Raw genomic sequence first — 21,446 nt, 5'->3', positions numbered from 1 at the left:
AATTACGCTATTAAAGCTTATAGCCTATAATAACACTTTTTACAAAACCGCTATAGTAAAGGAAATTAATAAATAAAAACCTGTGGTGGGCGGGTATCGAACCTTTGACCTGCTTATAATAATAAAAGTAAAAATAAATGAATAAAAACAGAGAAAATTTCACACACGTCTCACTTGCAATTTCAAAACCACTTCCCAGCAAAGGTTGAACTCAAACCCTAGAAACGAAATCAATCTTCTTCTAGCTTCTTCAAACAATTCCCAGCAAACATTGAACTCAAACCCTAGAATTGAAATCGATCATCTTCTAGCTTCAAACCCAAAGGAATCGAATTCCTCTGTAATCAAACTCACAGCAAACGGAACTCGAAGTTAGAGCAATCGTTCCTCTTCTCCAATTACAATTGTTTCGTGCAGTAGATATCCTTCTCACATTATTGTCAATCCTAGCTAATATCCAAGAACCCAGAAACCACTGTGAACCCTAACCCATAACCCATAAATCTCTTCTCTCCAAGAACCTTAATCCAATTACCCACTACTTTCACTGTCAGAAGTTGTACTCGTTCGTCACCGTTCATCGCTGTCCGTCGCCATGCTCTCACAACTCAAACTGTCGTCATTAAGGTATGCTTAGGGATAAGTTACAGTATATGTTGCATTATAGCTCACATTATAAAAGTTTGAAAAATTGAATTTGCAAAATTGATTTAAATTAGAAGGCTATATCATCTATTTATCCAGGATACAACAGAGTATAAGAGAATGGTCAAGCTACAGGCAAAGCAGTACCCCTTATTCTCTAGTACTACTATCAGCTTAATTAAGAAACTATATATTCTTAGTGTGGTAGATGTTTGTTGGTTCCTTCTATTGTTTTTGATTTATAGGTGAGAATGGAATAGGGATTATAGAGCTTGTAGGCTCCTGTTTTTAGTGAAGATGCTAAATATTACTTACAACATTTGATATCTAAGCTATCTCCATTATGAAATCATGAAATCTGCTATTTTGTTGTTAACCATTGCAACTTTTCTTTTGTGTTAGAGTTATTTAATGGTGTCTTATTCTCATAATAATTATACTTGGCAGTTTAATGTGGCCTGATCTTTAACATTTGTAACATTTAAGATGATATAGGGCAAGAATGGACTTTTGTGCAGGCTAAATCCGAAAATGTGCAGAATGTGTGTGACATAGTCAAGAAACAATTGTCCCTGCTAGAATATTCAAATGTTATCGGAGAGTCTAAATTTACTACACTTGTGAAGTTAGTTATCTACTGGTATTTCATTATCTCATTTTTCTAATGTTCTGAAGATTATTATCTCCTTTAAAATGAACTAAAATCTAGTTATTATTATGAAAAAAGGGAATAGTCTCCTATATATATTTGACAAAAGTGAAGTACTTATCTCTTGATAAATTCATGTGCTTGCAGTACCCTTTAAATCATATTTAATAATTTTTATTTTTTTAAATTCTTCTACTTTAAGTATGTTCTTATATTCAGTATTACCTTATTATCAGATATTTTAAGGGTTTCTGGAAAGAATGGATTGATGCAAAACCAAGGGCATAGTGACTATGACAGAGTGCAGTTTGGAAGTTTGAAGCCTAATCTTATGTCTTCTTTAGACACTACAAAAAAAAATTACTGGCCAGAACAAATTGTCACATGAAGTCTTTTAATTCTGTTCTACAATTCTATATAATGATCATTGTTCTCCACTGCTCGTTCTAATGAAGCAACGACATAAACACAGGACATGATGCTAACAAATAGAATCACAGATACCATATTAGTAACAATTTGAGAAAACAAAAGTGATTGAATGTAACTATATATGTCGGTGTCAAACAGCGACATGTCATACACTAGACATGCCTTTAATAAAAAGTGTACATGCTACATTACATAATGTATAAACCATTGTAAAAAGACACAAAATAACATTTGATCCGTTTACCTACACTTTTTGTACAGTTTTTGAAACAAATATGCTATAACATGTTTCTTTTCATTCATGTACTAATATTCCCATTCCATTTCTTTTATATTCTAAGAGGTTAAGTCCAATCTTACATAAGGGGTTTGTTGAAGCACAGGGACTAAATGTGTATTGGCTAATCTTTTAGCTACTTGATATTTGAACTAGACATACACATGTCTTGATGATCCTGTTATTTTTGTTTCTCTTTCTCTCATTTTAAGTTGGAGCTAGAACTTATTTCTCTCTATATGACATACATTTCTTGAACTTGGAGAATCGTTCATTATGTTTGATGCAACAGCTACACTGGATGCATTCAAAACTGTAAGGGGCTAAAAACTTACCATTTCCTGGTCTTTTATGGTTAGCAAATATTATCCTTTTGAAATTTAAGAAAACACTTCATGGTTCAAGTTTTAGAATCTTTTGTTGTAATCTAGATTTTGCAAATCTGATGCAGGCTCATACTCTTTTAAGAAAGGAGGTCAGGAAGTCCCAATTGAATTACTCAATAATATTGGTGTCCTTGAGTCTTAATAGCAAGAATTTGAGGTTTGTACTACTATTTCACACGCAATATTCCTCATGTTATGTCCCTTTCTCAGCTCACTTACCATAGTTAGGTTTCTTATATAGTAAAGTTAGGAAAGCTTACCATATTCGATTGTAGAAATATCCATGGAAGAATTAGCTCCTCTTTTTATGTATGTGACATTGTGACTCAAATTTGAATTTTAAACTATTAATTATCTTTGCATTCCTTAATATAATTCTCACATTATTTGTAGTCACAATCTTCTACTAAGAGTGGTCTATTTAACAAAATATATTACTACAATCTTCTACAAAATTTATTAGTGCCAAAATTATCATGTTATAATGTGGGGTGTTTTTGTAGTATTAAGTATCTAACTATTGTGGTTGCTATTTGAAATTTTTAGCCCTTACAACTAAATTTGTGATCTCAGATGCAACATTAGCTGGAGACACTTCTTTTTTTTTTTGGAACTGAGCTGGAGACACTTCTAGTTGAAAGAGCTCTCTTTTAGCTAATGAGAACGAGACATACTTTGCATTATGGGATTATAAGCATAATTTAAGAGAATGATCTTGATCCAATGCACAACCAGCTAGAGATACTTCCATTATTCATTACTAGTTTTCTGCTTTTTTCAGTACAGATGTTCGGTATTCTCCCTGAGCTATTTGCGTTATGTGCTTGAAGTTAGCTTGCTGTCACGCTTGGAATTGTGGACTGATGCTTCTGTAGTGTTTCTTGTTCCCTGCTCTTTTGTAGTCTATTGATATACATCATAGGTTTGGTAGGTGTTTGTGGAATGTTGGTTTGTTTATTCGAGTTACACTACTAGACATGTGTTATTGGGGTGCTTTTTCTAATTTTGGGGTAGATTGTTAATTAGTGGGGGGCCAAGTAGTGTTCTCGATATGTTGGTTGTGTTCTCAGATTTGTCTTGTACTCGGATCAATTTTGTTTATGAAATGAATTAATGTATTTTAAGAGCTTTTGTTTATATTATAGAGTATGTATAATGGAACAGCACTAGTTTTTAGAAAATTAATAATATTATATATTTTGAAAGTCTAAAATAAAATTACAAATTACAGTAAAAAAAAATACAAGGACTTATAATAGCGTTTTTAGGCACGGGCGCTATTAAAGGTTGACATATCATAGCGTTTTTAGGCACGGGCGCTATTAAAGGTTGACATATCATAGCGTTTTCAGCATAAAACACCCGTTTCTATAGGCCCTAATGGTCATGCCAGTTTACATACGACAGCGGTTTTTTCCTGAAGCGCTATTAAATGTGGATATTTGATAGCGCTTTAAAAACGCTATTATAGGCAGCGGACTTATAATAGCGGTATCAGTAATAGCACTTTAAAGCGCTATTAAAAGCCAAAACAAGCGCTATTAAAGGCCTTCATTTGTTGTAGTGCATTTAAATAAAAGTTGTATTTTATGTGAATTGATTGACATAATAGGTAAAGAAACAACTTGTTACCAATATATGTTAATATGTGATCTTATATTTGAAAAAATGTGATCTTATATTTAAAAAGTATTTTCAAAAAGACTCCATTCGATGTGTAGAACATAAGAATGAAAGTTCATGATGGTTGTCAATAGAAAAAAAAAACTTTGAACATAAAATGACAATCCATTTTCATAACTATCAATGTTCCGGTCAAGATAAGTCTTTATAGAGAGAGATATACATCCATAGTTAAAAATAAGACAAACTATATGTTTGTTAATTGTTGATTTCATGATCATACATATCTTTGTGAAGATAAAAAATAGATTTTTGACTTAAAACAATAATCAAACTCCTCTCTAATCTTCTACTTCTTCTTTAATAATTTTGTGTGCCTTTCGTAAGGATGACCTTCTGTTTTCATACTTTTTTCCTTGCTATAGTCTTCTCCCACTCTTTCCCCTTCTTTTCTATATCTATTTTTTTTTGTTGATGGTGTGAAGTGTCTTCTCTCCTCGTCAACCTTGAATAGATGCCAAAAAGAAAAATGAGATTGTAAAGCGTACAATAAGTTTCGTTAAAAAATGGAAGTACAAAAGAGACAATTAATGCTAAGATACAATGACATCAATCATCAAAATTGAAAAATGAGGTTTTTATCTTTTGGAAAATGATTAAAATGATTATATTATAAAATGATGGTTATGATTATTGCAGTTATTACAACCCCAACAATAATTGAGTGAGTCTATTATGAACCTCTAAGTTCAATAATGGTCTTTCACAAATTTTGGTAAATTTTTTTCATAATAATAAAACATGGTTAAGAAATACTTTTTTTTGTCCTCAAAGAAATATACTAGAGTTTTGGTTTGAAACATCAAGTGACTCATATGAAGGAGATGCAAAAAATTTGTTTGGTTTGAAAAATTTGTTCATCAAAATTAAGAGACTCAAATGACATAAGGAATGACATATATAAAGTATCTCCTTATTTGTGGACCTGTTTGTATCTTTACCTCTTTTTTATTGTATATTTATTTATTTTCCATTTAATGAAAAGAAAAAAAAAAGGAACACCATACTAGTTAATTATTAAACCTTTATATTGAATTTACATATTCATCATTTGATAATTTTTGTAGGATATTTTGCTCGTGGAAAACACATAGGGGAAGAAAATTTCAAGCATCAGATTCTATTGTTATTTAAAGAATAATCGTTTGTTTCAAATTTGTTTTAATATTTAGATTTATAAATTATATATGCAGGAAGAAAATCTGCATTAGTTATAGTTTACAATTTGTTGTGGTTACTTATGGAGCAATCACAACTTTTATTATAAATCAAAATATACATAAAGTATAATATATAAGTGTGTGTAATATAGTGAAAATTATTATGAAATAATTCATATAATTCATTATTATGTAAATAGTGAAATTACTCATATAATTCTATGTCTTGTGAAGAGATCTGATTAATAATATATTTACCGTTAAAAAAAACAATTAACACAATAACTCGGAATATATAGATAGATGGAAAATTAAAAGTAGTAGTAAATACAATCAATGATTTTACAACATTTTATGATATAGAGCACAAGTACAAAAATAAATTCAAATTAATACAATAAAAAAAAGAAGGTACGTTTAAACAAAAAAAATACTATAACTATAGAAGAATAAAAGAAAACATAGGTATATTAATTTGTCTACTTTTTCCTAATTCCAAAGACCTCCCCCATGGTTGGAAGTTTAACTCCAGTAGTGGTAGAGGATGATGATGCTGATGATGGCTTTGTGGTTGGACAAAGAACTTGCTGAATGTTTGGATTGTTAGAACTCATGGTGCAATTCACCAAAATAGCTTATAAAATTCAAGTTTTGAATTAAAGATATATCTATCAATGATAAACAAGCTTTTTTATGAGAGAAAATTAATGCAAATATTTTTGTAGAATGAGTAATGAAGAAGCTATTAATGAAGAAGCTATATATAGAAACCATATGTATCTAGCCCTAGGAGTTTCCAAGTAAAAGCATTATATGAAAATGCATGCTGATTTTCTGAAACATTTCTATTTTTTATTTATTAATTTTTTTTTCAAGTATCCTTGTGCGTTACGAAAGAGTTAAATTACCATGCATATTGGTTTCAAATAAATTTGAATTGGTCACATATTTATTATTTGCATAAACCATCGAACCTAACATGAATTGGTCACATGAATTTTAGAATCCGCGCTGTTTACTACACGCCTTACAAACGGACGGTGGCAATATAGGCTTTTTTTTTTTTTTTTGAGGTTAGCAATATAGTTTAATTCTTTCTCTGTTCCTTTTTATTTGTGTGTTTTAGGAAGAAAAAAAAAATCAAACTAAGAAAATGTGTTTATGCACTGTATCTTCCAATTATATCCAAATTTTAATCCACCAATAAATTCTTTTTTTTTGCACACACTTTCTGTTTCCAATAAATTTAATATATTGTGTAAAAAAACAAATTGAATATGTTATTTACCAAAAAAAAAATTAAAAAAAAACATCTGTAGTTTTCCAAATATATAGCATTAATTAGTTTTTATTGAAAGGATGCTATAATAGACTAAATATAACCTTAAATTATCAAAACGACAAATAATTTGAAATGATTTTTTTTCTAAAAAAACAAATAAAAAGGAACTGAGGTAGTATCATGCAAGTTTATAATTAACTATGAAATTTCATAGGTTTAGTCCAAAAAAAAAATGAAATTTCACTGGTTTTTTTTTATGAATGATGGTGGCTCTGTAAGTGTACAGAATCGCTACCAAATAATAAAGTAGTAAGTTATTGTCTCCACAGGAATTGTGTCAAGGCGACTAGTTTCGTTTAGGAATTAGGATAATTTTGTTTTCGCTTTGTTTGTAAAGGTTTTGACAAATAAAAGTAAATATCAATTAAAGTAAAGAGCAATTTAAATAAAGAGTTGAGTTTCAGATGAGAACTGGTGGTTAAGTACTTTCAAATCTCTCCCCTGTTTCTGCTTGGTAACTGGCGTTATATCTGCTCACTATCGAAGTATTATCCGGAGATTAATTTCTATTAAAGTAAGCCTAGTAGAACTATACTTACTTCTATTGTAATCTGTTTAGGTTGAACCAATTAACCTAGGTTTAGCCTTCGTTATCTCGTGTCCTTAACTTTAACGGCTTCAGCCTCGAAGGGGTGTCTTACCTTTAGAGGTTCAAAATTTAACAAGTTCTCTATAGCATGCTCGGATTCCTAATATCAGTACAGAATTTAACTATGTGTAATTCTTAATCTCAAACCTAACCGCATATACTGAATTTAATAGTCTCATATTGGTAGGTTATAATATCTCTTTGATTCAGTAGTCTTATATGTGTCACGGTATCTACTTCGACTCTAGTTACTCGCAGAATATGTGCGCTTTCATATATGCTAGTGTAATAAAAATTAAATAGAGATAGTAACAGATAATAAATGAATAGCAATTTTGTAAATAGTCTTGGAAAATTACCAAATTACATGTTTCAAGCAATCCTAGGGGAGTTCATCTACTTGATCTAACCCTGATGGGTTTAGCTACTAAAGACCATACAAGAAAAGAAAGAAAAAATAAGCATAAAGAAAAACCTTTATGCCTTGAGAGCTCCTTAGTCCTCCTTTGCTCCTCCTCCTTTACTTCTTAGAGGCTTATAGCTCTCTAAATTTTTGAATGAATAATTGTGAAAGAGAAGAGCTCTATTTATAGTGTTTTTGGACTTGGGCTGCAAGCACCATCGTACCGCGCTGATATTCATCGTGGCGAGATGAGATTTTTACTTGCAGCCCAAAATTTTCTGATTCTATGCAGATTTTCAGCATTTCCATCGTGGCCACGATGGAGTCCATAATTTGATTTTTTCTCCAACATGAAAGGTGTAGCTCTCTGTCTTAGCTTTCCAACGCATGGTCACGGGACTCGATGCGATACTCGTAGCTCCAGTTATTACGATTTTGGTACGATGTGGTATTTCTTCATTTTTTTCCATCTTGCGCACCGTACCCATCGTGGCCACGATACGATCCATCGTGCTACGATGGATTGATTTTTTATAATCTTTTAACCACCTTCTCATCGTGCTACGATGGTCATCTATCGTGGTGCGGTGAATTCTTCAATTTCTTCCTTTTTTGACCCTTTTTGTGCATTTTTCACTTTTCTTGATTCTTGGTCAAGTAACTTAGTAACTTTGGGTATTTGCCTGCATTTGGTCTTCAATTGTTACTAAAACTACTCTAAAATACTACTAAAAACATCATATAATTGACTGTCATCAATGAACAATTTGCCATATTATTCTGATATGTATCGGTGCACTGTTAAGGTTGATAATTTTAATAGATTAAAAATTTATAAATATTATTTGTGAACCTATTAAAGTTATCCACCCTAGTAGGGTGTACAACAAGTACATACCAAAATAAGATGTGTACCGAAGAATTCACATTTTTTAAAATTAATCTTTGAAAAATTGAAGATTTTTATCCAACAATCAATAAAAATATATCAGACATAAGTAGATATGTATGCGAAGTAAAATTTAATTAAAAATTATAAGTTTGTGGCTACCACATACAAAATTACACTTATTTTCATAAGATAATGTTTGTCTCACTAATTTTTTATTGGCTTAATTACACTTTTAGTCCCTTATTTTTATTTAGGTTTTAAGTTGGTCCCTTATCTTTTAAAAGTTTCAAGTTGGTCCCTTATCTTTTCTACAGGTTTCAAGTTGGTCCCTGCCGTCAAATTTTTCATTATTACCGTTAAATTTGGGCACGTGTCATCTTTCCAAGTGAGGTTTTTGTTTGCCACGCGAGATGACATCGAAAATCTTGCTAGGATGTGGGATTCTTGGGCCTCGCCTAAAATGATTGTCTTTTCATGGCAACTCCTTCATGATAGGGTTCCAACTCAGCAGAACCATCGCAGGAGGAGGGTGTTTAGGGATCGGATTTCTCCGATTTGGTATCGCATTACTAGGTGGTTATGGATCGAGTGTGTGTTCCCGAATAGAATAATGCAAGTGTTTGATTGAGATCTTCTTTAGGATGGGTGTGGGGCGTCAGGTATGGTTAGGTATGGTTCTAATGTGACATGTTGTTGTGTGGTCTATCTAGACCTCCCGGAATGATATTATCTTTGCCAATGGAGCTTCAACGATTGATAATCTTGTGAATAGGGTGAAACTCTCCTCTTGGAAATGATTTCTAGGTAAAAACCCTGATAACTCGTGTTCTTTCTATGAGTGGGAGATGAAACCTCTCTTATGCTGGTCTAATAAGGCGATGTGAGGATGCGGTGCCGGGATGTATCTAACTCATGTTGAGTGGTATCTCTTGGAGTGCCCGCTTTTAGTTAGTTTTTCCCTTTTTGATGGCGTGGCCAAAGACTTGGAAGAACACAAGATTTTCCCCTCATTTGCTGAGATATATGTATGTGTAATATAGTGAAAATTATTATGATATAGTTAATTGTATAATTCATTCTTATGATATAGTGAAATTACTCTTATAGATGATCCAAGTGGAGTAATTAATGGGTTATAGTTATTGGGTATAGTTCTGGTAGGGTTAGTTTTTTCTCTGATGGTCTTATAGTGTTTGTTTTTGTGTTTATTTTCGGTGTTCCGACTACATATGCACATCTGTTAAGTAATTCCTTTTTTACGAGTTTTTATATATTTTGTGCAGAGATCTGATTAATAATATATTTGCCGTTAAAAAAAATTAACCCAATAAATCAGAATATATACATAGATGGAAAATTAAAATTAAGTAGAAGTAAATACAATCAATGATCTGACAACATTTTATGATAAGCACAAGTACAAAAAGAGATTCAAATTAATACAATCAAAAAGGGTACTTTTAAAACAACAAATTGAAATCAAAGAATAAAAGAAAACATAAGTATATGGTATCATGAATTAATAACAACATCTATTAAACCCATTGGTGAAAATATTGTCTATTTTCTCCTTCCAAAGACATTCCCCATGGTTGGAAGTTTAACCCCCGTAGTGGTAGAGGATGATGATGTTGATGATGGCCTAGTGGTTGGACAAAGAATTTTTTGAATATTTGGATTGTTAGAACTCATGGTGCAATTCACAAATAGCTTATAAAATTCAAGTTTTGAATGAAAGATATCTATCTATCAATGAAAAACAAGCTTTTTTTTTCTGTTACAGGTAAACAAGCTTTTTTTATGAGAGAAAATGTTAACAAATATATTTGTGGAATGAGTAATGAAGAAGCTATGAAGAAGCTATATATAGCAAAACCATATGTAGCTAGCCCTAGGAGTTTCCAAGTAAAAGCATTATGTGAAAATATGAAAATGAAACATTTCTATTTTTTATTTTTTAAATTATTTTCCAAGTATTCTTGTGCATTACGAAAGATTAAATTACCATGCATATTAGCTTAAATTCAAATAAAGTTGAATTTGCCAAACATTTATTATTTGCATAAACCATCGAACCTAACATGAATTTTACAATCCGCGCTGATTAGTTTACTTAGTTGACATGAAATTGGCTTTTATATATATATAGGACCGGTTCTAACTTATTAGAGGTGTAATTTAAATATTAAAAATAGATCCTTAATAAAAATATTGTTAAAAAATTAGAAAGAATTATCCTCTATTTAAATTATAAGTAACATAAAAACATCAATAATGAATTGGTCTAAGAGGTAAGGGTGTTGGATCCTTTAAATATATGGTCACGGGTTCGATTTTATGACTCATTCGTATAGAGAAAAATTTGGTTGAGAGTAGAGAAAATTCTTAATCAAGAAACGTGTAATTATTATTATTTTTACTTGATAAGAATATTTTTTTACTAAACATATGATAACCAATATATATAACTATTATTATAGGACCTCAAAAATATTCTATTGGGTACATCTGATATTTTATAAACACTAAAAATATTTATAACTAATATTATAGGACCTCAAAATTTTAAGTTGAGGCCTCCAAAATTTTGAGGTCCGATGTCGTCGCTCACCCTACACCCTCATAGGGGTCGAACCTGATTATATACGCAAGGGGTCGGGGTTCGAACCTCGATTATCTCACTTATTCACCTTAAGGGTGAAATTTCTCGTCACTAAACTATTTGAAAAGAAAAGAAAAAAAAAAAAAAAACTGATGTGCAAGTCAACCTTAAAATAACTATGAACCTTTCTTTTTTTTAATAAATGGAGAGGCTTTGATCCATTGCCAAAACTATTTCCATAATTTTTTTTTCCGTCCCTACAATTATACCTCTACCTCTACAAATCAATTTATTTTCCAATTTTACTTTTTACCTTTTATTTTTTTGGTAGAATAATTTTACCCTTTTTTTTGTCTCACCCCATCATCTCTCCCAAGACCATCACTATCAGAGATTACAAGTAATAAAATATTATAGACGCTAAGACTCTTTCTTGATCAAGTGTCACAATCAGAGCGGACTTCTCGAAAACTCGACAACCTGTAAATACTGCGATTTGACAATCGCAGGGACAAGCCGGACAACACAAACAACAAAGGGGTGAGAATATATTCACACAACACACAAAACAAGAATAGGGAATAAGAAAACATAAACACAAAGGAGTTAAGGCACTCCGGGACCAAAACACAATTTAGCATATATGAGGACACCGACTAAATACACAAGCACGTCAATTAGTAACTCATTAAAACACAACAATACTCAACATTCAAATTCATAGCTTCCCAACGTCATTAAACACTACTACAGAATAAGGCTACTATAGCACTTTTTTTGGGCTTTAATAGCACTTTAAAGTGCTATAGAAACTGGTGCTATTAAAAGTATGTGCCTATTATATCACTTTTAAAAGCGCTATTGTATGACTAATCTTTAATAGCGCTTTTAGACTAAAGCGCTATAGTATACCTGTTTGTAACGCTTTTCACAACATTCTTTAATAGCACTTTTTAAAAATGCGCTATCATAGGTTTCAGTTTCAATAGCACTTGTGCTCAAAAGCGCTATTGTTTGCCCTATATTTAATAGCGCTTCATCACAAAAGGGCTATTGTATGTGTTTAAAAAAAATTTACAACCTGCAATTTAAATTTTTTTTTCCTACAGATCTGTTTCAATATTTTGTTATACAACCAGGAACTATTATATTTTTTCAATAAGTGGTGACCTGAAGCTTAATTTTGAAACTTAAAACATAGTGCAAATAATACTACGGTCAAAAGGCCAAAAATATATTAACGATAAAAAGGCACAAGGAAGGCCAATAAGTATAATCAAATTACATGAATTTCCCTTCCTTCACAAAACAGACAAAGAAGCAAGACAATTCTATGTTCAAGACAAAAGCAAACTTCCTTGCTAGTAATACCAAAGCTTGGTTTACTACAACATTGACAATAAGCTCCCAGACCATTTCCAACTAATTAACCTAAGCAACCATACAATGTTCATAACACTAATTATAAAATGACAAACTAGTATTAACCTACGCAATCCTCTGCCATTTTCCAAGCCAACATCTCTCATGTTTTCAAGAAGACCCTGAATTAAAAAGAAGAGAATGAAAAAGTTTAGTAGTAGCTTATGAATATTAATATACATGATATAGAAGCATTTTAACATGCTGCACAAGCGAAGTCCATTCCTTAATATACATGATATAGAAGCATTTTAACATGCTGCACAAGCAAAGTCCATCTCAACATAATTCCCAACATCGTTTCTCAACGTAATTCCCAACATCGTTTTTCAATGTAATTTACCAATAAAACAGTAGTTAAGCCTTTTCCTAATACTTAGCATAAATATGCAATCCTTGTATTTCTTTTCTGTGATTCCAAATATGTTTTTTACATCAATAATAAGTTTTTGGAGTGTGTTTTTTTTAAGTCTCCGGATCGACTTATTCTACCACAATGTCACTTCTTGTGTTGGATCAATCTATACATGAGAACAAAAGTTCTGACTTTAAATGAACCTCCGCTAGGAGACAATAGCATTGTTTCATTCAAATTATTCGGTCGATCCATCAACTGGATATCGAAAGGTTTTATTTATATGATAAAATGAACTCAAATTGTTTCAACCTGATTCTCATTTATATGGTTGAACAACATCCTCTCGCACTATTATAGAAAAATGTCATCGTCTCACACTCTCTTCTATGAATTTACTCGTTAGTCTTACAGCCGTAGGATCGGCTAGATTAACAAAATTATCGATAGTTACAATAACAAAATTTGTTGACAATAAGTGAATTGAGCTAAATTCACTATTACTTGTAACACAAGCTATCAATTAGTTATGAGTTAGTTTTGTTATGAGTAGGTTAGTTGGTTATAACTGATTTGTCTAGTTAGTTATGATCATTAGCTTGTATATAAAGTACAGCATAGAGCTTGGAAACATTGAATTGCTTAATACAATTTTCTCTTTCACTTTCTCTTCATCGAGCGCGGCTTGCGCCTATTCTCTACAAATTTCCTTCATCTTGTACCTTGCAAGATCTCTTTCATGGCATACTTAGATCACAATGCTTACTCTTTTCAACCCTCTAGTCTGTTTTATGTTTTTATTTTTTGTTGAGAAAATAAGTATTCACATAATATTAATGTAAATCTCTTATAGCAAGTAACTATAACCACAAGAGTCAAATGCTTAACATTGTAAATTAAGTTTGTTTTAATGCCCCATACTTTCACATGTATAGCATCGACACTTCTCATAGAAGACATGTCACGTGTTCGACACCGATATATATGATTACATTCAATTAATTTGTTTCATAAAATTATTACTAGTAGCAACATGGTACAAACATGTCAGTGTCGTATTCAATGTCTGTGAATGTGTCGGTGCTTGATTGCATAACACCACTTCTTGTTGCTGCTATATTAGGATCTAATTCTAAATCCTTGGTATTGGTTTAAATATGCTACGCCATTATATCACATTTTGGTATTGGTCCTACAATTTCTTTTATGCTAAAGTTATGTTAGTTCTTTTTGGCAAAAGAATTGTGTAGTATATTTATTTATTTTTTTATATATTTTTCCTTTGATAGACGACCTAAAATAAAGTAGTTGTTAGTTACAATAACCTAACTAGTAGGAAAGAGAAAGATTGTGATTCTTTGTGTGAGAAAGGTGGAGCATGAATTAAGGGGAAGAAATCCATTGAATTAGGATTCTAATCATCTCAAAGAAATCCATTTTGAAACCATTGAATTTCTCTCCTTTAAAAACAATGTTCTTTCTTGTTATTTGTTTTTTCCTAACACCCTTAATTATTGTTACAAGGAAATAAAAAGAACAAACTAAATTGCATTACATCACATAAAACAAAACTCTTCAAAAGCTTTCTAATAAGTATATGCATATGTAAATGTAAGAGATGCCAAAATCTTCAAATTCGCCACCAAAATCGTCCTCGGGTGGCCGGCCACCACAAGGGGTGAAGTTTACACGCCGAACATCAAGCGGAAGGTTAGTAAATCTATCAAGAGATGAAGACATGGATATGTCCGGTGAGTCGGGCCAAAATGATTACATCAATTACACCGTTATGATGCCACCAACACCAGATAACCAGCCTGGAACCTCTGATAACCAGCCTGGAACAACGAGGTTCGCTTCTGAATCTCAGCGACAAGGAATGAACAATAGTGATGGTGGTGGATCTAAAATGGATAGAAGAATGTCTATATTGAATTCTTCAAATAACAAGTCTATGTTATTAAGGAGCCAAACTCAAGATTTTGATCATAATCGATGGTTGTTTGAGACAAAAGGAACTTATGGAATTGGAAATGCTTTTTGGCAAGATGATCCAAATTCTTTTGATGATAATGGAATGAGCATGTCAGATTTTATGGACAAACCTTGGAAACCACTAACTAGGAAAATTCAAATTCCAGGAGCTATACTAAGTCCTTACAGGTATTTTTTTTAATTAGTCCTTATAGGTATTTTTCTTGATTATGATAGATATATGTAGTAAATGAAGCACTATTATGCCCCATTTATGGTTTAGAGCATTCATTATTTGTTACAATATGCATAAAGCTTAGGCGTTTATGATTCGTCCTTTGAAACGATACGATTAAACTCGTACCACTGAGCTGACACCTGATGGACACATAATGTTCAACATAGTGATGAAGAGATTAGTGATCAATATAATACAATCTTATCATTACAAATTAAGAATTATACTTGAAACATGTTTAATTTGTCTCCTTTGATCACAGGTTGTTGATTGGGGTGCGTATGATAGTTCTAGCATTTTTCTTATCTTGGCGAGTTCGAAACCCGAACTATGATGCAATGTGGTTATGGGGGATATCAATTGTTTGTGAACTTTGGTTTGCTTTCTCATGGCTTCTTGATGTACTCCCCAAACTGAATCCTATAAACCGAAGCGCGGACCTCGTTGCATTACATGACAAATTTGATCAGCCTTCTCCATCGAATCCAACTGGTCGGTCGGATTTACCTAGCTTGGATGTTTTTGTTTCCACGGCTGATCCTGAGAAGGAGCCACCTCTTGTCACTGCAAACACCATTCTTTCCATTCTTGGTGTAGATTATCCTATTGAAAAAGTCTCATGCTATATTTCTGATGATGGTGGTGCCATTCTTACATTTGAAGCCATGGCTGAAGCTGTCAAATTTGCCGAGGTTTGTTTATCTTATAATGTGCCTTGAACATCAATTATGAATGTTTAGAATCATTATAATACAACGCCAACTAATGTATGTTTGTAGGTTTGGGTACCGTTTTGTCGAAAACACAACATTGAACCAAGGAATCCCGACGCTTACTTCAGTATAAAGAAAGATCCAACAAAGAACAAGAAACGACCTGATTTTGTAAAAGATAGAAGATGGATGAAAAGAGAATATGATGAATTTAAGGTGAGAATTAATGGACTTCCTGATGTAATAAAGAAAAGAAGTAAAATGTACAACACTAGAGAAGAGAAGAAAGAAAAACAATTACTTAAGGAGAAAAATGGTGGAGTTATACCACCTGATCAGACAATTGATGTCCCTAAAGCTACATGGATGGCCGACGGTACTCATTGGCCCGGAACTTGGTATAACTCTACAGCTGATCATGCTAAAGGTGACCATGCTGGAATCTTGCAGGTACAATTTCAAATTTTTATATTCGCGTTAAATTGGTAATCGATATGTTATTGAATAGGTTTAAATATGTTTTTTGTTCTTACTTAACAGGTGATGAGTAAGGTACCGGATCATGATCCTGTAATGGGCTATGCGGATGAGAAAAGACTAGACTTCACAGGAGTAGACATTAGAGTTCCAATGTTTGCATATGTTTCTCGAGAGAAGCGACCAGGGTATGACCATAACAAAAAAGCAGGAGCCATGAATGCCATGGTTCGAGCCTCAGCTATTTTGTCGAATGGTCCATTTATACTCAATTTGGATTGTGACCATTATATATACAATTCTCATGCTTTGAAGGAGGGAATGTGCTTCATGTTGGACCGCGGTGGCGATCGTGTTTGTTACATACAGTTTCCTCAAAGATTTGAAGGGATTGATCCTTCTGATCGATATGCAAATCACAACACGGTCTTCTTTGATGGTAATTTAAGCTTTCGTTAATATCTAACCATTATATGCATAGTTCTAAATCGTAGTTTATAAATGTAACGATTTTAGATTGACATGTTAGTCATATAATTGCAGCCGCATTTGTTCGTAATTTGCTGCAATATCAAAATTCACAGCATAATCGTGCCTGTAATTATAACCATAATATAGAACCACGATTAAATGCAACTTGTGTTTCCTGAAGTCACAATCTCACACAGTCATCAAATCGGTGACTATTTGATCGAGATTGGACCATGCAGATTTCAAGTTGCTTGCTTTCTGCACCGTCCAATCTTGATTCAACAACCACTGATATATTGACTGCGTGAATGCAAAGTATAGAGACTTCAGGAAATCCAAATATGATTAAATGTAGATATTGTATTATTTTATATAGTGGTTAAATTTCATATTATATTTAGTAACCACTTATTTTTAACAATGTATGATTTATTAGGCAATATGAGAGCATTGGATGGCCTCCAAGGTCCAATGTATGTGGGGACAGGTTGTATGTTTAGGAGATATGCACTCTATGGATTTGAACCACCAAGATTCATTGAGCACACAGGTGTATTTGGAAGAGTAAAAACTAAGATTAATCGTAATCCAAATCAAGCAAGGTTACATGTTGATGATGATCAAGAGCCTCTAACATCTGATGCAGAAATGGATTTACCACAAAAATTTGGAAACTCAAGTATGTTCACAGATACAATACCTATAGCTGAGTTTCAAGCAAGACCACTTGCTGATCATAAATCTGTGAAGAATGGTAGACCACCTGGTGCACTGTTAACACCACGTCCACCGTTGGATGCTCCTACTGTTGCTGAGGCAATTGCTGTCATTTCTTGCTGGTAATTTTCTTTATCTGTTTTTTTAGTACCGAAAGATAATTGAATTAAGCAAGTCGTGGTTTTAAATCACGATCACGTCGATATTTTTAGCATTGAAGATTGTAGTCAGATACAGTTGATGCAGCTTTCGTTGTTGTCATGTTGTAGTTATAGAGACATAGAATTGTTGTGGCCTAGATCACGATCACAAATCTTTTTCGAAGACCTTGGAAAAGACGACTAATCATTCCAAAAATTCAGTCTTATTAATTACTACTTAAGACTTGATTATAAACAAAAAAAGTACAGACATTCGGTCCACACACTTAAATATAAGCAAAAAAAGTACATGTATCTAGTCCGCACACTGAAATATAAGCAAAAAATACCGATACGTGTATTTTTTTGCTTACCAGATACATCTATATTTTTGCTTATATTTAAGTCTAGAGAGAATATGTCATTACTTTAGTAAAATATATTTTTAGGTATTTAACATTTTGTTTCTATCAAACATTAGTTTTGTTGAAGACATATACATGAATGTATTTGATGTGTCAACACAGGTATGAAGATAAAACAGAATGGGGTGATAGAATAGGTTGGATTTATGGATCAGTGACAGAAGATGTTGTAACTGGTTATAGAATGCACAATCGTGGATGGAGATCGATATATTGCATCACAAAACGAGATGCATTCCGCGGAACGGCGCCTATAAATCTCACTGATCGCCTACATCAGGTGTTAAGATGGGCAACAGGTTCAGTAGAAATTTTCTTCTCAAAAAACAACGCGATTTTTGCAAGTAGACGTCTCAAATTCTTACAAAGAATTGCATACCTCAATGTCGGAATCTACCCATTCACCTCAATATTTTTAGTCGTATATGTCTTCATCCCAGCCATGTCACTTTTCTCAGGACAATTCATAGTTCAAGGCTTAGATGTAGCTTTCTTAACCTACCTTCTTCTCATCACCGTCTCACTCACTCTTATCTCGCTCCTCGAAGTAAGATGGTCAGGAATAGGCCTCGAAGAATGGTGGCGAAACGAACAATTTTGGGTCATTGGTGGAACCAGTGCACATCTTGTCGCTGTTATACAAGGATTACTAAAGGTTATAGCCGGTATAGAGATTTCGTTCACATTAACAACAAAATCAGCTGGTGATGATGTTGACGATATCTATGCCGATCTTTACCTAGTGAAATGGACTAGTCTTTTCATTATGCCACTAACAATTATCATTGTTAATCTTGTTGCACTAATCATGGGATTTTTAAGGACAGTTTATAGTGTTATACCTCAATGGAACAAGTTTATGGGAAGCACATTCTTTAGTTTTTGGGTTTTGTCTCATATGTACCCTTTTGCTAAAGGGTTAATGGGTAGGAGAGGAAGAGTTCCAACAATTGTTTATGTTTGGTCAGGTTTGCTTTCTATTACTATTGCTTTGCTTTGGATTTCAATTGATCCTCCAACTGATAGTGGTGGAACGGGAGATATTCAAATATGATTATTATATGATATGATGGAAAACAAGAATACCATTGGGAGTATATTTATATTAGCTCGTAAAGCCGAGAACATTTCTTCTACCGTTATAGAGTTTTTGTTCACGAAGAGTCTATAACACTTTTCGGAGATGCTATAAGTGCATATTATATTGGCTCGTAAGCCGGGAACATTTCTTCTGATTAGTATAGAGTTTTTGTTCACCAAGAGTCGTCTATAACACTTTTCGAAGGTTCATAGGATACAAGAATGTTGGAATGTGACAAGAAATAGAAGTGAAGGATATATGATTTGTGTCTTTTCATCTTTTTTATATAGATATATATGCAAAACAAAGCATGGTTGGAGGATATAAGAAGGTGCAAAATGTAGAAACATTGAAGTCATAAGTCATAAGAGAGGCATTTGACAATGTTCTTATTGGTATGTAGAGATGTTTTTTTGTATTTTATTATTTATAAAGCTGTAAATTTTTCTATAGTTAACAATAGTCTTAGGATTATTGTATCACATTATTATAGGATGACATTTGACAATGTATAAAATTTGTAAATGGGGATTTCTGTTAGGATTGTTCCGTTTAATTAAGGATATTAAGATGGAGAATTTTTTTATTTTTTTTAATGATGGAGGAGAGAGTCCTCCGAGACAGGTTTACGGATAGGATCAAATTTTATATCCGTTTCGCAGAGACTTTGTCCCCGAACATTTTATTAAATAATATTTATAAATGTATATTTAAGTATTTTATATATTATTTTTAATTGTATTTTCGCACAATATGTGTATAAATTTGTTTACATGTTATTTATTATTGTCACACTCGAAGACTCACAAAAATGTCTTAATTTTTGAATTTGTTATAAGATTAAATTTTATTATTTTTTATAACCAGTTTAATTGAAAATAATAGAAATCTGACCTAGTTTGAAGTTGTTTGAAATAGAGAGTATAAAATAGTTTGTATGAAAAAATAATATTTTTAAAAATTGATAGCAAACTAAAAACTAGAAACTAAATATATGACAAGTCAGGTCAAGTTTAAATAAGCTAACAAGCTATATAAAACTTTTGAATAGTCAAAATCAAAACTAGAAAATAAATCTATGACAAGTCAGGTCAGGTTTAATCTTCATATTTTGCAAATATGCCTTGTCAGTTGCTTTCACTAGTTGTGCTTGTACCAGAAACACGAATAGGATAAAGAACGGTAAAATTATTAAATTGAACTTTATCAAGAGAAAGAAGGTTAGGTTTAATGTAATGTATTTGCATTTTCATATTGTATATTAAAAATTAAAATAAATTTGTAAAGTTAATTTTAGCATTTAGAAAACAGAATTTCTTAAAAAAGTTTAACTTTAAATCGTTTATTATTTAAAAAATTTAGAATATACAACTTCAACTGTATTTTTAAAGTTATTTGATTTTACTTTAATTCTAAAAAAAATGTGCCAATTTTGATATCATAAAAGTTCCCCCAATAAAAAGTAGGGTAGAATATCGGTCGAATTCGGGCCCAAAATGCTGACTCGAGAAAAATCGAGAGTATTAAATTTTGGCTCATCGACCATTTCAAGTTTCGATTTTGTTAGGTGTCGGTTTATATGGATTACGGATTGATCGGTTCAGTTTATTTGGTTTAGTACATCGATAAACACACACGATAAAATACATATAGAATAATAAAATATTTGCACATTATGTTAACTTGTTAGTAAACATCATCTAGAAACTAGATCAATGATATGACAAAGACATGATTTAACCGTAATAAAAAAAAGACATAATTTAACTTTGCAAGAATAGATTCTATCTACCAATCGTTAGTTGATTCAGTTATAATTAGTGTTGAATTTGTTAGGGAGAACTATGGTCGGCCCCCCGCAACTGCGATCGGGAACAGGCTGAAACCTCTTGATGCTATAACTGACCCCGAACTAGATTAAACTGGTTGTGAAAGAAAAAAAAAGTATGAGTGTTTTGTGTATTATTAACTTGCATCCTTTTTTTTATTAAAAAAAAAATGTTTCAATACTAACTTACGATAGGACATAAAAGACATGTGATCTTACAACCTCGATCGGGCTCGGTTAACGACATACTTAAATTTTACTTGTTATTTGTCATCTATAGACCCAACAGCCAATATAAACCCCCCCGATACACCAAACTTATTCTCAGTTGAAATGGTTTCAATAGTTACAATATTTTTGTCACCTCTTTAACAAGTTCAAAATTGAATTTCTAAATCATGATTTTTGTTATTTTTGTCTTGAATTTTTGCCGTTCAAAAATTGTATATTTAATTTATCTCATATTAAAAAAAATTAATAAATGAATTTTTATAATATTTCATAAATGCCTAAAAAAATATTCAAAAATTTAATAATCTAATAAT

At 32.1% G+C, this 21,446-nt stretch overlaps 1 protein-coding gene and 2 long non-coding RNA genes across 3 annotated transcripts; all 3 read left to right on the top strand.

Annotated features, from left to right (window-relative positions):
* The first annotated feature begins 338 nt into the window (after positions 1-338).
* Positions 339-2,277, top strand: LOC123885365. The gene is made up of 3 exons (XR_006801144.1): positions 339-627; positions 1,132-1,285; positions 1,531-2,277. It is a non-coding gene; the product is annotated as an uncharacterized LOC123885365 (long non-coding RNA).
* Positions 2,278-2,321: 44 nt separating this feature from the next.
* On the top strand, positions 2,322-3,486 carry LOC123887056. Its single transcript, XR_006801328.1, has 3 exons — positions 2,322-2,357; positions 2,455-2,546; positions 2,963-3,486. It is a non-coding gene; the product is annotated as an uncharacterized LOC123887056 (long non-coding RNA).
* Positions 3,487-14,272: 10,786 nt separating this feature from the next.
* Positions 14,273-19,795, top strand: LOC123885047 (cellulose synthase-like protein D1). Its single transcript, XM_045934269.1, has 6 exons — positions 14,273-15,000; positions 15,312-15,741; positions 15,829-16,212; positions 16,303-16,678; positions 17,147-17,549; positions 18,095-19,795. The coding sequence occupies exons 1-6, from the start codon at positions 14,456-14,458 to the stop codon at positions 19,044-19,046; spliced, it is 3,090 nt and encodes a 1,029-aa protein (XP_045790225.1). The 5' UTR covers positions 14,273-14,455; the 3' UTR covers positions 19,047-19,795.
* The last annotated feature ends 1,651 nt before the right edge of the window (positions 19,796-21,446 follow it).

The sequence above is a fragment of the Trifolium pratense genome, linkage group LG5, assembly GCF_020283565.1.
Source record: "Trifolium pratense cultivar HEN17-A07 linkage group LG5, ARS_RC_1.1, whole genome shotgun sequence".
Taxonomy (NCBI): domain Eukaryota; kingdom Viridiplantae; phylum Streptophyta; class Magnoliopsida; order Fabales; family Fabaceae; genus Trifolium; species Trifolium pratense.
Note: the sequence above shows the minus strand (reverse complement) of the source record. Positions and strands in the feature narration are given on the sequence as shown.